The 14,163-nt window shown below is 50.4% G+C and overlaps 1 protein-coding gene across 1 annotated transcript; it reads right to left on the bottom strand.

Annotated features, from left to right (window-relative positions):
- Positions 1 to 600: 600 nt before the first annotated feature.
- Positions 601 to 12,226, bottom strand: Nptx2 (neuronal pentraxin 2). Its single transcript, XM_028756037.1, has 5 exons — positions 11,612 to 12,226; positions 9,749 to 9,965; positions 4,494 to 4,738; positions 2,759 to 2,938; positions 601 to 1,967 (listed from the first exon to the last, which is right to left on the bottom strand). Exons 1-5 carry the CDS (start codon positions 12,038 to 12,040, stop codon positions 1,740 to 1,742), a joined length of 1,299 nt encoding a protein of 432 aa, XP_028611870.1. The 5' UTR covers positions 12,041 to 12,226; the 3' UTR covers positions 601 to 1,739.
- Positions 12,227 to 14,163: the final 1,937 nt, after the last annotated feature.

The following is a 14,163-nucleotide window of genomic DNA, read 5'->3' on the forward strand; positions in this document are numbered from 1 at the left end:
TTCCTATGGTGACATGAGAAGTTAGCCTGAACACAGAGGCAAACAAGAGACCCTGCTTCAAACCAAGAGGAAGGAAAGGATCAACACCCAAGGCTTTCCACTGACCTCTACACAAAGCCAATGGTATACACACATGCATGTGTACACACACACACACACACACACACACACACACACACCCAAATGCCACTTTTCATTGTTCTTTGAACTCACCTGTGAATTGATATTGGCTTTCAGAGAGCTTGTTAAAGAAATGAAATGCAATGCAGCAAGGCACCTACAGAGAAAGGGCAGAGGAGAGCTCACGGGCTCCTTGGATGAGCTGGGGACAGATAGTCTGCTGGGCTCCCATAGCATGATGCTGAAGGAGGGACCCACTTGAACAGTGTCCTACCCCAAGTATCAATATTCCATGTCCTTCAGATACAGCTGTGACTCTGTCCACTGGGGTTAGGTCTCGGTAAAACAGAGCAGCCGTGCATTAGCCAGGAAGCACAAAGCCCCATCCCTCCCAGACTAGCCGGGTTCCAGTTGTGTGAGATAGAGAGAGGAGGGAGAGAGGAGAGTAAGAAGGGGGAGGGAGAGAACACGAAGCTCAAAGCATCTTCCAGTGCACTTTAATCAAAATTCCATCATCACAAGAGCTCTTGTGGCATACAATGTCAGGATGGGCACGTCAAGCTGGTCCTACAAATGGAACATCCATGGATCCGCACTTCAAACATGTATGAAAAATAAAATATATAATATTTATAGCTTTATAAATTTCCCCACTGAATCACTTTCTCTTTAAAATAAATTATGGTATGTGATGCAGCCTGGAGTCACTAAGCAAGTAGCAGCCAAATGACACCCGAATCTCCAGTTCCGGGGGGAAACACTTGATGGGGGACGGTCAGATGCTCACAGGAACCAATGTGGCTTACAAAACAAGCTCACTCTTCACAGTGGGCTGAGCATCAAAAGAAGGGGAGGCTTCTAATGGCTGTTCATCTTTTGTGGGGACTAAAGTAAACCCCCAAACCACACGGAATGTTGTAGAGGCTGCAAATGGACTTTTGGCACCAGATGAGAAGAACAGCTTTTCAAAGCCAACCCAACAATGATCCTTAGAAGCGTGGGTCTGAGAGGTGGACAGGGGATGGGGAGGCTGTGGGGGACCTTCTCCACGGTGGGGGGTCTGCTTTGGGGATGCTGGGGATTGTCTGGGCAGATGGCCCGCCACCAGCTGCAATTCCCTCAGAGGGAAAGACCAGAGCGCACATGACACCAAGGGAGAGACCCTGTTTCAAGGGTGGGTAGCTTCTGTGCACTGTATTCAGTCAAAAGCAGGGATATGCTACATACACAAGGGACCTAGGCCACCCCAGTAGGATGACCACACAGCCATCAAAGGGGACAGACAGGAAGCACACATGAGACACCAAGGATCCAAAACGACAGGCAGGGCTGGGCTGCATTAGCATTTACAGGGACTGGTGGAGAGGCTCACAGACTGTACTAGAAACCCCAGTAAGAAGTGGCTCAGGACTCTTCCCAGGGATTCTGTCACTATCCCCCCAAAAACAACAAACAGTAAGGAAGAAATGGAGCCTAAGACAAAGGTGGCCACACAGCCTGCCTTAGAGGCTCCAGCTCCTTTCTGTTCAGGCCAGAGGTTTTAGTTGAACTGGGGAATTCTGGAGCCTTGAACTCCCCAGAACAGCCGGATCCTGGCCTCTGGGACAGGAAGAAGGTAGCTACAAATCCAGGAGGCGCTCTTCACACGTCTCCACAGGCCACTTGGAAGCCCCTCCAAAGACATCAACGTTGTTATCCACCCATGGGATGATGTTCCCAGGCATGTTCGTGGAGCAGTTGGCGATGTTGATGATTTCTTGTGCCCGGAGGACACGGTCCCATATGTTGAACTGGCTAAGTTCTCCAACAAAGGCCTGTGTGGCATCAAATCTGCCTCCCACAGTGTCCTGGAAAGTGGAGACAGGCACTTTGGGATAGATTCACAAGCAGAACTGGCCTCCTGACTCTTCGGGGAAGCAAGATGGAGGGAACCACGTATTCCACAGGTCCTGAAGCCCCATGGCATTTGAGGTCTTGGAAATGGCTTATTCACACCACCCACTCTACACAAGGGAAACTGAGGCAGAAGGGGACGACAGCTGCCTAAAGCCTGACTCTGCCCCTTTCAGGGGAGAAGCAGTGGACCTGAGTGAGGCAGGAGGCCATGCATGGGACTGCAAGCCCCTCAGTGCTTAGTGACCACTAAGCTAGCTCTTCCCCGCCTGGGACCTACTGGCTTCTTTGCCACCCCTCACCTGGATAGCAAGTGTCCCAGATCATCTTTCTTCCCATGCTCCTCCCCCCGCCCCCCTGACTCCCCAGGGCACACTAGATGTTTCTTAAGTGGCCTTTGCTAGATTCTAGGATCCTGAGCAAATAGTTCCGGGAAGATTTCAGTTCTACCACTGTGTACCAGGCAAGGCCAAATGCAGGGACTCACAGGGACACTGGAGATGCCTTCCTATAGTGTTTACCCCACAAGGCAGCTGGACCCGAGCCACTAGATGACCCTGTGACTACATGGACATTCCCACAGCTCTTTGTCATCACACAGCCAGGGAGCTTTCTCATGGGGAAGGCTGATTGTCAGGACACAGTGGCAGAACTGGGAGACAGGAGGTACCTTGCGCAAGAGCAAGGGATCCTGGGTAGTTGACTTGGGCGACCTCTTTTGTAGCTTCTATGAGAGAGTACCCACCTGCTCCTGCCCCAGGATGAGCACTCCCCCTGGCTTGATGGGGTGCCAGGGTGCCAGGTTTTCCCCAGTGCCCAGCTTCTCCCCATCCTGGAATGCTTCCCACATGCCGTCTCGAGTGGTCCAGGTGATGCAGATGTGATGCCACTTCCCATCGCTAACAAACAGGGGCAGCTGTGCGACCTGTGGATAGCAACATGCAGGTGAGGACCTGTCAGGTCCAGAGCCCATGGATTCCTCCAGGGAAGTGGGTGGCATGTCACCTGGGTTAGTCGTCTTCTCACAGTCCAGGATTCCTTCTGGGATTCCCTTTCCTGCCTTGTGAGTAACACACCCAAACCCACTTGCCTTGTGTGTGTGACAATCAGGAGCCTGGGCAAAGCCTCAGGACACTGGACATTCTTGGTTCTGAGCCTGGCTACTGACTCCTTACTAGCCTGGGCTCTGTGTAGAACCTGACAGGTAGCACTAAGAGACCTGTGCGTGTACCAAGCATTGCCTGTGTCAAGCGAAGGTCAGGAGACCTTTACATGCATGTCTGTGTCAGCACAGTTCAGGAATGTGCACACACAGACCCTACACTCAACTACAGAAGCTTGTGAGCACAAGGCTGTGCTGTTGTTACTGCTGGTCTCCTAGCAACCTGAAGTCTCCCTCCCAGGACTAGGATGTTTACAAGAGGTCTAAAGGGAGAAGAAAACAAGACTCTCAGGGATTACAGTGTTATTTAGAACAATAAATCCTTGGCTCAGGGAAGCTGGCCCTGCTAGAAGCCTGGAAGGCTCAGTCCACTCCACAGAACTTTCAACTTCTCCACAGTGCTCCCAGAGTAGACAAACTCCACCCAGTGGCAGTTCAATAAAGATCAAAGACAGGCAAGGGTCTCTTCTTTATCCATCCCAAATGGAGGCTGGACCTGGGCATCTACAGCAGGGGCAGCCATTCAAATGCTGGACTAAGAGCATTCTTTTATCATGTTCGATCTGACTTTAGGAGAAAAGTTTGATTCATCTGTTTTGTTTAAAGACAGGGTTTGTACTCGGTGACTGAGTGATCAGAGGCTCAAAACTCGTCTTTCAAGGAGATCATACTCCTTACCGCCCGTGGGAACGGAGCATCTGCTCTGAGGAAGGCAAGGCTATGGAGCAGAAAGAACAGTTGCCAGGGGCCGAGAAGGGCTGGGCAGGAGCTGACTACAATGGTGTGTGGGGGAGGGTGGCAGTGGGACTGTTACATGTTGATTGTGGTTGATTATACAGCTGGCTGCATTTGTCAAAGCCAGCGAAAACTGAGTGTACATTTAAAAGCTCAGGTTTGCCAGGGGTACGTTTTATCGCAATAAACCCGATCCCTTTAAAATGTCTACCTATATCCTCCCACAGGTACCCTCGACCAGAGCATGTTAGGGAGAGCCATAAAGGCTGCCCCTGTAAGGGGTCCTGCCTTCCTATCCCTTCCACTCCTGTGACCCGGGAATCCCCACCTGCCTGTTGTTGGCCAGACTCAGAGCTAGGGTCTCCATCGGCTGCAGATGTCCTCTGCCACCTACACCCCACGGTCAGCACTCTGGGGAGGAAGTGCCTGCTCCACGCTGAGGAGGGCAACTACCACACTCCTAGTCAGTAGCTGAAACAGACTGTAGCTGGCCAGGATCTGCTCTGTGTGCTACCGAAAGCCGGTCAGTGCTGGCTTCCTCCAGTGTCCACTCCCCTGGACACCAGGGTCCAGCGGGCCTCACCTTGTCATTGATGAGCAGCTCGATGGGATTATTCCCCCACTCTATCAGCACAATCTCATTGGCTTGTCCGGGCACAGCGTAGGAGAACGGCGTGCCGATGCCTGGTGAGGCACTGGACCGCAGCCACAGGCAGATGGTAAAGGCGTACAGCTCAGGCAGCGTCTTCTTGATCTTGCCGTACAGGTAGTTTGTGCGGAGAGGAAGGGACACTTTGAATGCATCTGGTGACTTGAATGCACTGTTGCCTGGGTGGAAGGAAGACAGGTTACAGCAGGGCAGCCTGGCCCAAGTTCCTCTCACCAGGACCCATCACTCAGGCAGACCCAGCACTCCAGCTCCTGGTCGAAGTGCCCAAACTCAGCAGTCCTAGGGACAGTCCTTGACTCCTAGAAGCTTACACTCTGGTGCGGAATCAGTCCAAAGACAGTTTGAGGGGAAGAGGGAAAGGGGGCGGGGATTTCCTCTAGGACAGTGGCTACAAGACTGAAGGGTGGGGAAAAGAATCACGAAAAGCATGTGACATGAGAAGACCTGTGGGTGAGAATCCAGGCAGAGGTACTGGCAAGTACACGGGCTCCAGGATGCTCCTGAGGTGTGAAGGGAAAGGAATATTCTGTGAGAATACACTAGACACCATAGAGAACTTGTCTCTACCTTTCCTTTCCTTTTCCTTTTCCTTTTCCTTTTGGAGACTATCTCATTGTGTTCTTTTGTCCTGTAATTCCTACTCAGACTAGCGATCCTTCTGCCTCCTAAGTGCTGGGATTAAAGGTGTACACCCCCATATCCAGCCTATATCCATCATTTAGGATAGAAAAAGAGGCCTCAGAGCTAGAGAGATGGCTAAGTGCATTACTCCTCCTCTAGAGGACTCAGGTTCAATTCCCAATAGTCATATGACAATTCACAACCTCTAGTTCCAGGGGATCCAGTGCTCACTTCTGGCCTCCATACAGCATACATACATATGCCTGTGCACATGTATATACACACATAACACACAAAAAAATTAAGAGACCTCTTCATTCCTATCTATTTCTGAGTAAAGGCCTTCCTATATAACCTGTAGCCCAAGCTGGCTTTGAACTAACAAACCTGCTTTAGCCTAGCTAAGTACTGGGTTTATAGATGTATGCCACATGTTTCTAGAGCCTGCAAGAGGCTTCTTGGAATCCACAAGTAAATCAGACAAAAACAAAACACTCAACTCTGGTTCTTTCTGATCACCACTGAGCCTCACAGTCTCAATGACTAGAAAGGGGAGGGAGGGTTTAGAGACACTGGATTTAATTTTCCTGTTCTTCCTCAACTGAGTCTTATTTCCTTCCATCTTTCCTTGAGCACTTGGTCTGTCTCCCTGTCTTCTTTCTTAAAGGCAGGCTTTGACACCCAAGGGACCAGGGCTTGGAAGAGGAATGTCTCTTGGGACCTGAACACTTGATAAACACTTGTGAGTGAGCCCGTATCACTACCATAGCAAATGATTACCACTGCTCAGGCACAGGAGGCAGGCTTGAGGTCCACACTACAGCTTTCCTCAGAAGTGACAATTTGTCTCAGTCCCTGCTGGGAAACCCTTCACTCCTGACATAACCCTTCCTTCTCAAGAGAAGGCTGCATTGCTGGACTGTTTTCTGGACTATGGAATGGGGGTGGGGGAGACAGATGCATGCAGAGGTGCTGCCCCCCTCAGGCTAACACCTGGCCAGACTTTTAGACCTTCCAGACTTTACTGGTAGTGATAAGACACCCCTCCATGTTCCCCCCATCTTGGGCTGTCCTCATGGACATGGCACTTCTGAAGTCTTTGAAAACAAACTCTTACATGGCCTGTAACTTTCAGCATCATCTTGATTTAAGCTCTGATTAATGTAACGGTTGTGTTATCCAAAGTTTGCAGGAAACGACATGATTCTGTGAGCGGACGTAATGACAGCTTCCCTTGTGCAGAAGGGTCAGATCCTGCCAGTGAAGGAACCTCAGCTCCTCCTCACTCATTCAACAACTCCTTACTAAGTACCTTTAAAGGGCCAGACAGTCAGACAACCTTACTCCATCATGACGTACCAAAGCCACAGGGCTGAGGCCTTATCTAAAGAGGTCTCCTGCACGGCCCAGCAGCAGAGTCCAGGGTCACCTTTCTGGTCTCTCTGGGTTTTCTAACTAGTATTTGCTGCTGCTTCTGTGGTTATGTCGTCTCCCGGATTCATCCTGACCTCCCATGGTAGACGTCTCTCAAAACAGGCTGTGGGCTATGGTGCACCTGCCAGACTTGGAGACCTGACTCTCTCAAGCACCTGAAGAGGCAAGCCACTGTAAAAGCAAGGGCTTGACCCTCATTATGCTGAAGAAAAATACAGAACCAGACAATACCTGCTCCAGTTTTGTAGGTTGTATTGTAGTGTTGAGGCTTCAGAGAAACGACTTATCTAAGGTCACCCAGCCACTGAACCAACAGGACCAGAAGTCCCTCTTTCCACTACACGTAGCCACCGGTGCTTAGTCTTCAAATGGCAAATGGCCATGTTCTTAATGAAGGCATCATTATCTAATAAGGAGAAATGGCTTCTATGCTCACAGGTGGGCAGGCTTCCCAATTTAATAAGACTCAGGGTCGGTAATATCATTAGGTCGGTGACAACAGATAGGTTTAATTAGAGCTGGGAGGACTGAGAGGCAGAGAAGGAGGCTCCTGCCTGACAACTGGTCCCCTTTATTTGAATAAAACAGCTTGGAGGTTCAGAGGAAACTTAGTTAGAACCAATTAAGGAATTAAAAGGCTTGACCAATAAATCAGAAGCTGCAGGTGGTGGACAAGCCCAAGGAGGGAGGTGGGCAGCCTGGGGCTTTGAAGGAGGAAGTTCTGGCTTCTCCATGCTAATGGCGATTTCAGCACCCAGCCAGCTGCACCTGGCCTGCTGGCCCAGCCTCCGAGGCCTTTACAAATGAACGGGTCTTGCAGACAAGAGAAATGGGGAATGTGGGGATACAGGTGCTGTGCAGAGTCCGCTGCTACACGCTGGGTTACAAAGAGCTTCAGGCCCAGGAGGGTTAAAAGCCCATTTCTTCTCTGGGATCACTACTAAACTTCTCAGATCTGCAGACTGAAACATCACTATTGCGTCATCTGGACCTGCCATGGACACCTGTTGCAGGGCTAAAAGGAGATCCGGCACCTACAGGTAGGCATCTGGCTCGTATCTGATGTAGAAGGAGGGGCCAAAGGACAGAAACTCCCCAGAGCCTTCCTCAGCAGCCACATGCTTGAGCCTCTGTGGGGCTGGCTGGAAGCTTCTAAGTAACCTGGTGATGTTCCAACTTGTAGTGCGCTCTGGGGGCGGAACACTTCCATACCCTTCTACAGTGGACATAAAGCAGAACGAGCATAAACTCAGAAGTGCCCAGAAACAAATGGTTTACCAGATGGTCATTTTCCTTCAAGACTCATTCCAGAATTGAGTAGGTGGAACACAAGGAAAAAGTCTAGCATTCCCATGGTGGGGGAGTCAAGGGGAAGTCTGGGACTGGAGACGGCTCAGCAACTAAGAATACTGCTGGTCTTGCAGAGGACCTGGACTCATTTCCCTGCACCCATAGAGAGCTCACAGTCATCTGTAACTCCAGTCCCAAGGGATCCAACATCCCTTTCTGGGCTCCATGGGCACCAGGTGTAAATGTGCTATCCGTATGCATGTAGGCAAACATACCCATATATATACACACACGCACTCAGGCATGTGTGTGCGTGCGTGCATGCAGTATGCAGGAGCTCAGTGGCTCTTGTTCGGCTGTGAGCTTTCAGTGAGAACTAAGGGGTAAGAATGTGGGTACCAGAAGCAGCATGGCTGGCCTGAGCCTGACCATTCCTTCTGGTTTAGAACTGGTGGGGAAGCTACTAAGTACAGCAGCAGGCTTTTCCACTGAATCCACTGGCCTGGACTTCAAGAACAGATCATGGAGAGGCAGAGGTTTATGTCATTGTGACAAGTGTCTCAGGCTTCTTTAGGAAGTATCCATATAGGAAACTTGTCTGCCTGGGAAATGAGCATTTTCTCATCTGTGAAATGGGTCGTGTGTTCAGCATACTGCCTGGTACCATGTCCATTCTCTGGATTTATACTGACCTGTCTCCTTGCTGGCAAGCTGACCACTGTGCCAAGGGAGGTGCAGAGCTACCAAGTCCCCTCTGATTCTAGTTACCCCTTTCAGTTACGTATCGCTGTGCTCACCTCCCGGCCCCGTGCCTCCCAAGGACCCACTGTGATTGTGTGTGTGTTTTCGGGGGGAAGGGAGGGGAGGCTGCTGTTCTCCTCTAGTCAAGCAAGAGACAATCAGAGGCAGCTGCTTTGCCTTTGAAGAAGGCTCTGAGACCCAGGGTGTCTCCCGATGACACTAGCAATAGAAGGAAGACAGAGAAGAAACTGTTTTGAAAACTCAAGAATCAATGTCAAGTCAGAGATGGCAGCACACACCTGTAATCCCAGCATTTGGAGGCTGAGGCAGGAGGATGGAAAGCTGAAGGCCAGGTTAGGCTATGTAATAAGATGCTGTTTCAGGAAGGAAAACAAATCTAAGTCAAATAGGTGAGCAGCCTTCTCATCCCTTTGTAAGAAAAGCAAGGGAAATAACAAAAAACAGGAAGGCATTGTGGGAAACCAGGGACTGAATGAAAAAACAGACCATTAGCTCATGCCCTCCTCCATCTGACCCTTCTGTTCACGACAAGGGTCACTGGACAGTTTTCTATTGGATGGTCTCCTGTCAATCATGACATTGAACTTGCCTTTGTCATCTTAGTGAATCTGAGATTCGATACCCTTTACCACCAAACCTAAAACTCCACAGGCCACCCAGAGAGTTAGAGGTTGGGACTACAAACATTTAGGACCCTTAATCTCTTCTTCTGTCTCTCACGGGAGAATCTTACCCAACACAGCATGAGAAGGAAAGATAGACTCTGTTGTAAAGACTAGTTAAAAGGAGAATAAACTGCCCATCTGGCAGGAGGTCAGAGGTCAGGCTGTTTATCAAAGCTGGGCCTGAGTTCCTTTGTTTTCCCAGGGGTGATGCCCAATGGCTGGAGCTAATCCCTATGAGCACGGTCCATCTGTGTCAGGCACACAGACATCTAAGGATCGTTTCCCTGTGTGCCACTACCGTTGCTTCACTGCTGTCCGTAAATGGAAATCCTAGCTCTGCCTGAGGTGGTAAAAAGGAGGCCACTCTACACAGAGCACCAGGCACATGGCACCTACCTCGCTCCAGCTCGGTCACCCTCTGCAGCAGCGCATTCAGTGTGCTCTCTGTCTTCTGCCTGTGAGCTGAGGTCTCGTTGTGGAGCAGGGACTTCTCGTCCTCCAGCTCGGCCACCTTGCGTAGCAACTGCCTCTCCAGCTCCCCAAGCCTCCGCTGGAGCACCTCTCGAAAGTCGCTGGGCAGCCCCGCGTTAGACACATTTGTGCGGAGCTGGAGCTTTGGAAGGGTGGGAGGGAGAGAGACTCAGGCCAGTTGAATAGAAACCATGGCACGCAGCTCCAGTGACCCAACCACACAGCAAGGGACTTCCAACACAGCAATGAACTGTGCCCGTGGCTCAAAAGAGAACATTTTACTGATGCCTTTCTTTCTTTCTTTCCTTCTTTCTTTCTTTCTTTTTTTTTTTTGGTAGGGAAAGGCTTTCAAAGTCAGACAAAAATTACTTCCCTGCAATATTTGAAACTTGTGAATCTCACTTTCTCCTCTTGAAAAACTGCCTTTCTCCTCTTACCAAAAAGCCTAAAAATTTAGTCAACATCTATGTCATATAAAGCCAAAAACACAGACAAGATTTTTTTTTTCCAAACAGTTAATCAATGGTTCTCAAAGCCAGTGAGCTTTCATCTAGAAATGAACATGTCTCCCAAGTTCCAAAATGGTACAAGGGCAAACGGGCTCCAAGATATTCCTGGAAAAGGACAGGTACAAGACAGTTACTAAACCCCAGACAGCTCCGTTTTTAATGCTGTATCCAAACCCCCACTTCCTATTTCTCTCACTCCTCTCCTGTCATGCTGGCTCAGAGGCAGACAGCCACCCTCAGCCATGAGCCCTTGGCAAGCTCCTGAATCTGTGTCCCAGTGTTCCAGATTATAAATTGTAGGAAACTGGATCTGCCTCATGCTATTCTCTATGACAAGGGTTAAAATTAAATAATCGGCCTGAGTCACACTTAGAACTCAAGAAGTGTCAGCTCTCAGTAATCGTGACTCATGGCATCCACAGATGCTGGAAATACTGTATATAGCAACCATGCCAAAAGAAACACTCTGATAATTTAGCAATAATTAACACCTGTAATTTAAACCTCATATTTGTTAATAGGCATTTTTGATAAACGCTGTTAACAGAAATGTCCACACTTCTTAAACAAGGTGGGAAGTTAAGATGGAAAGTAATTGAGGGTTTCTCCCCCAAAGTTCCAAATTATCCACGGGAGAAGATAGCGGGTTAGAGTCCGTTCCCCTAAACTCAAAGCTAAAGGCATCTTTTAAAAATTCTGACTCAATGAAGAGGCGACTTTGAGGTTAATAAGGGGCTTGTTCACACTACGGGGTCGCTGACTTTCCCCCTCCACTCTCCTGCAGATCACTCAAGCCCGGTCCTCCCACACCCCGACCCAATTTGTCAAAGAAAACACCAGATGCCCAGGGGCAGCTGACCTCCAGCGGCAGGCTCAGCACTGGGCACAGCCAGCCGGAATGTGTCCCGCTTCCGAAAGCGGAGGTTTGCAAAGAGGAAACAGGCTGCCAGGGTCACCAGGTATTGCCCTCTAGGCCTGGGCGTCTGGGTTCTTTAGCCAAAAACCTCGGTAAGTTCACGGTGAATCTAGTGGGTAAGCCCCCGCGCGCGACAGGATGGAGATGGGGGTGGTGATTTCACCTTTCCCATCGAACGAGGGGACTGAAGAGGACAAGGAGTCGGGAGGCCATCCCAGTAAGGTCCAGAGCAGGAGCGAGACTTGCACCCCCGAACTCAGCTCTCTCCGTGAATAGGGGCGCCCAGTCAGCCCACGTCTGTCCCACCCTCTGTCCCACGATCCCGGGGACCACCACCCGCTAGATGCCACCGCGCGCATCTACCTCAAGGCTCTCCAAGCGGTCCTTGAGGGTTTGCAGCGAGCGGCTAAGCTGCTCCACGACGTGGCCCGGGTCCCGCGGCAGGTCGCCCATGGTGTCCTTGCCCGTGGCTCCCGTACCGCGTGCCTTGCCGCCCGCCAGCCCCTCACAGCGGGCCAGCTTGCCGGTGAGCTCTCGGATGGCTTCTCGCTGGGCGCCAAGCGTCTCCTTCTGCTGCACGACGGTCTCGCGCAGCTGCAGCACAGCGGCTCGCAGCTCCTCCTCGGGGCTCAGCGCGCCTCCCTGCATGGGCATCGCGGGCAGCGGGCAGCCGGCGCGCGCCGCTTCTGGGGGCAACGCGGTGCACACGAAGCGACTGCCAGGTATCGGGCTGTCCTGGGGTTGTCCGGCGGCCACGGCGAGCGCCACGCCGGCGGTCAGCAACGCCAGCATCTCGCTGACCAGCGCGCTCACTTCAGCATGGGTCGCTGGCCTGCCGTCTGGGCGCCTTCGCGGCCGGCTACGTCTGTCCGAGCGCGGCGCTCGAGAGAACCGCGTGCTGCACGGAAACAGCAGCACAAGCGCCGCCTGCCGTCGCCGACACCGGCTCTCAGCTCTGCGCGGCGCTCTGGACCGGGCTCGGCCCGCGCGCCCTTTCTTAAGCTTGGAGGGCGGGGCCACAGGCGCGTGGGGCTCGCGCCGCGCTCTCTGATTGGTCCGCCGCCGTTTGCGTCACGCGGAGGGGGCGGGGGCGCATCTCTAAGCTGGCCCGGGAGACTGGGCACTATCGTGGGCCAGGTTTCTTAGGCGCGAGTGCGGGCTCCCCAAATCTCCTTAGGAAAGGAAAATTGGGCTTCGGAAACGGTCATAGAAAGCGTTGGCTGACCCCTCATGGTCAGAGAAGCTCCGGGGACACTTTGACGCCCACGATGAGAAGTGTTGGCGCGGCTTCCGGCTGAGAAACCCTGACAGAGATGACTCCACTCCAAGGAGGAATTCTAAGGAGGAATTTTCCCAGCGGTACTCGAACTCGGGTCTTCCACGCGAGCCACCCCCGCGGCCCTCGTGGGTTTCCTCGTTCTGGCGCGGGAAGCACGACGGTCGCTTGCAGAGGCGGACATCTGTAGGCATCTCTAGATTCCAGGCCCAACCCCAGAGAGAACTCAAAGGGAAAAACAAAAAACAAACAAACAAAAAGCTCAGGCCAGCAGAGACAGAAATGGGTCCTGGATGCTGCAAGAAAGAAGGAGATGCCAACACAGGAGACCAGGGAGCTGTAGTCACGAGTTCACTCGAAGGTTCTTGTGCAGGGACGATATCCTTCTAGGCATGAACTTATTTATTTAGCATGACCTCCGTTTGATGAGAACATCCGACAGGAATAAACATGATGAGGCTAGGGCATAGAATGGTGCCCTGTTCTTTTTAATGGGGGAGTGAGCCCAACAAGTCCGCTTTACACCTGGAGCCTACTATCATCAGATTCTTGGAAAGAACCTAATATTAATAATACCCAGAAATCCTCCAAAAGATTGTGTGTGTGTGTGGGGGGGGTGTTATTTCAAAATCTTACCCATGGCTTACAAGTTCAGAGCAGTTACACACTATACAGACTGAGCTGGTTTACTGTGAATTAAAAGTGAAAAAAAAAAGTTCCTTCTTTTTAAAGAAATCCTGTTGCAAGGTCATTAATCACATTATCCATTCTACCAGAAACAAATGGATTTGTCACTTGGGCACAGAAGCTGGGGTTGATTCTGAAAACAAATTGTATCAAAATAAATGAAATTATTATGATAATACAAAATAGACTGCAGTGATTAATCTCTCCAAACCAAATTCTGACCTGTTTTGCACTTCAAACAATAGCTTCTGTTATGTAAATAGTCGTGGGGTTTTCAAGGACAGCGTTGGTAAATTATAAGGAAAGTTCTATTCATGAAAAAAAATCTCTTCACGGATTCAAAACGACAGACAAGAAATCCAGAGCATACGACAGGTAAGAATACTTATCAATGGAAAAGGTAAGGTGTAGACTTGTGGGGGGGGGGGGCGTTGGAATACTGGGCTAATGGCTTTGTTGGTCTACACTCACCACTAAGATTCCCCCTTGGTAAATTTGACCTTGAGTCTACAATTTCTTCCTAGACCTTCTTTCTTTGGCTATATGGAAACTCAAAAGCTCAAATAAACCCACACATACACAAATTGCAATAACGACGGCAACAAAAATCTCAAAACACTTTCTAAAATAGTACATTTTTAGAGGATGCTGTAAGGTACCAAATCCAGGCATGTTCAGAATCATCCAAATATAGGCATGCTGCTTGAAGTCTCCTCTCAGATCTAATGCTCTTTTACTCCTAGGCCAGGGCAGATCTTAACTGGGTGTGACACTAGATTACCGTTGTTCCTATGTAGTTCTCTGGTCCTTTCATGACATGAACTAATAATTCGTATTTGCAACTACTTGAAGCCGATGCTTGTCCTTTTAATAATTAAATCAAGTGTATTTCCAGAATTCTAATTTCCTCCTGACCAAAGAAGGCGATGTACAAGAAGACATAAAAATAGCA

The sequence above is a fragment of the Grammomys surdaster genome, unplaced genomic scaffold, assembly GCF_004785775.1.
Source record: "Grammomys surdaster isolate TR1022 unplaced genomic scaffold, NIH_TR_1.0 126109, whole genome shotgun sequence".
Taxonomy (NCBI): domain Eukaryota; kingdom Metazoa; phylum Chordata; class Mammalia; order Rodentia; family Muridae; genus Grammomys; species Grammomys surdaster.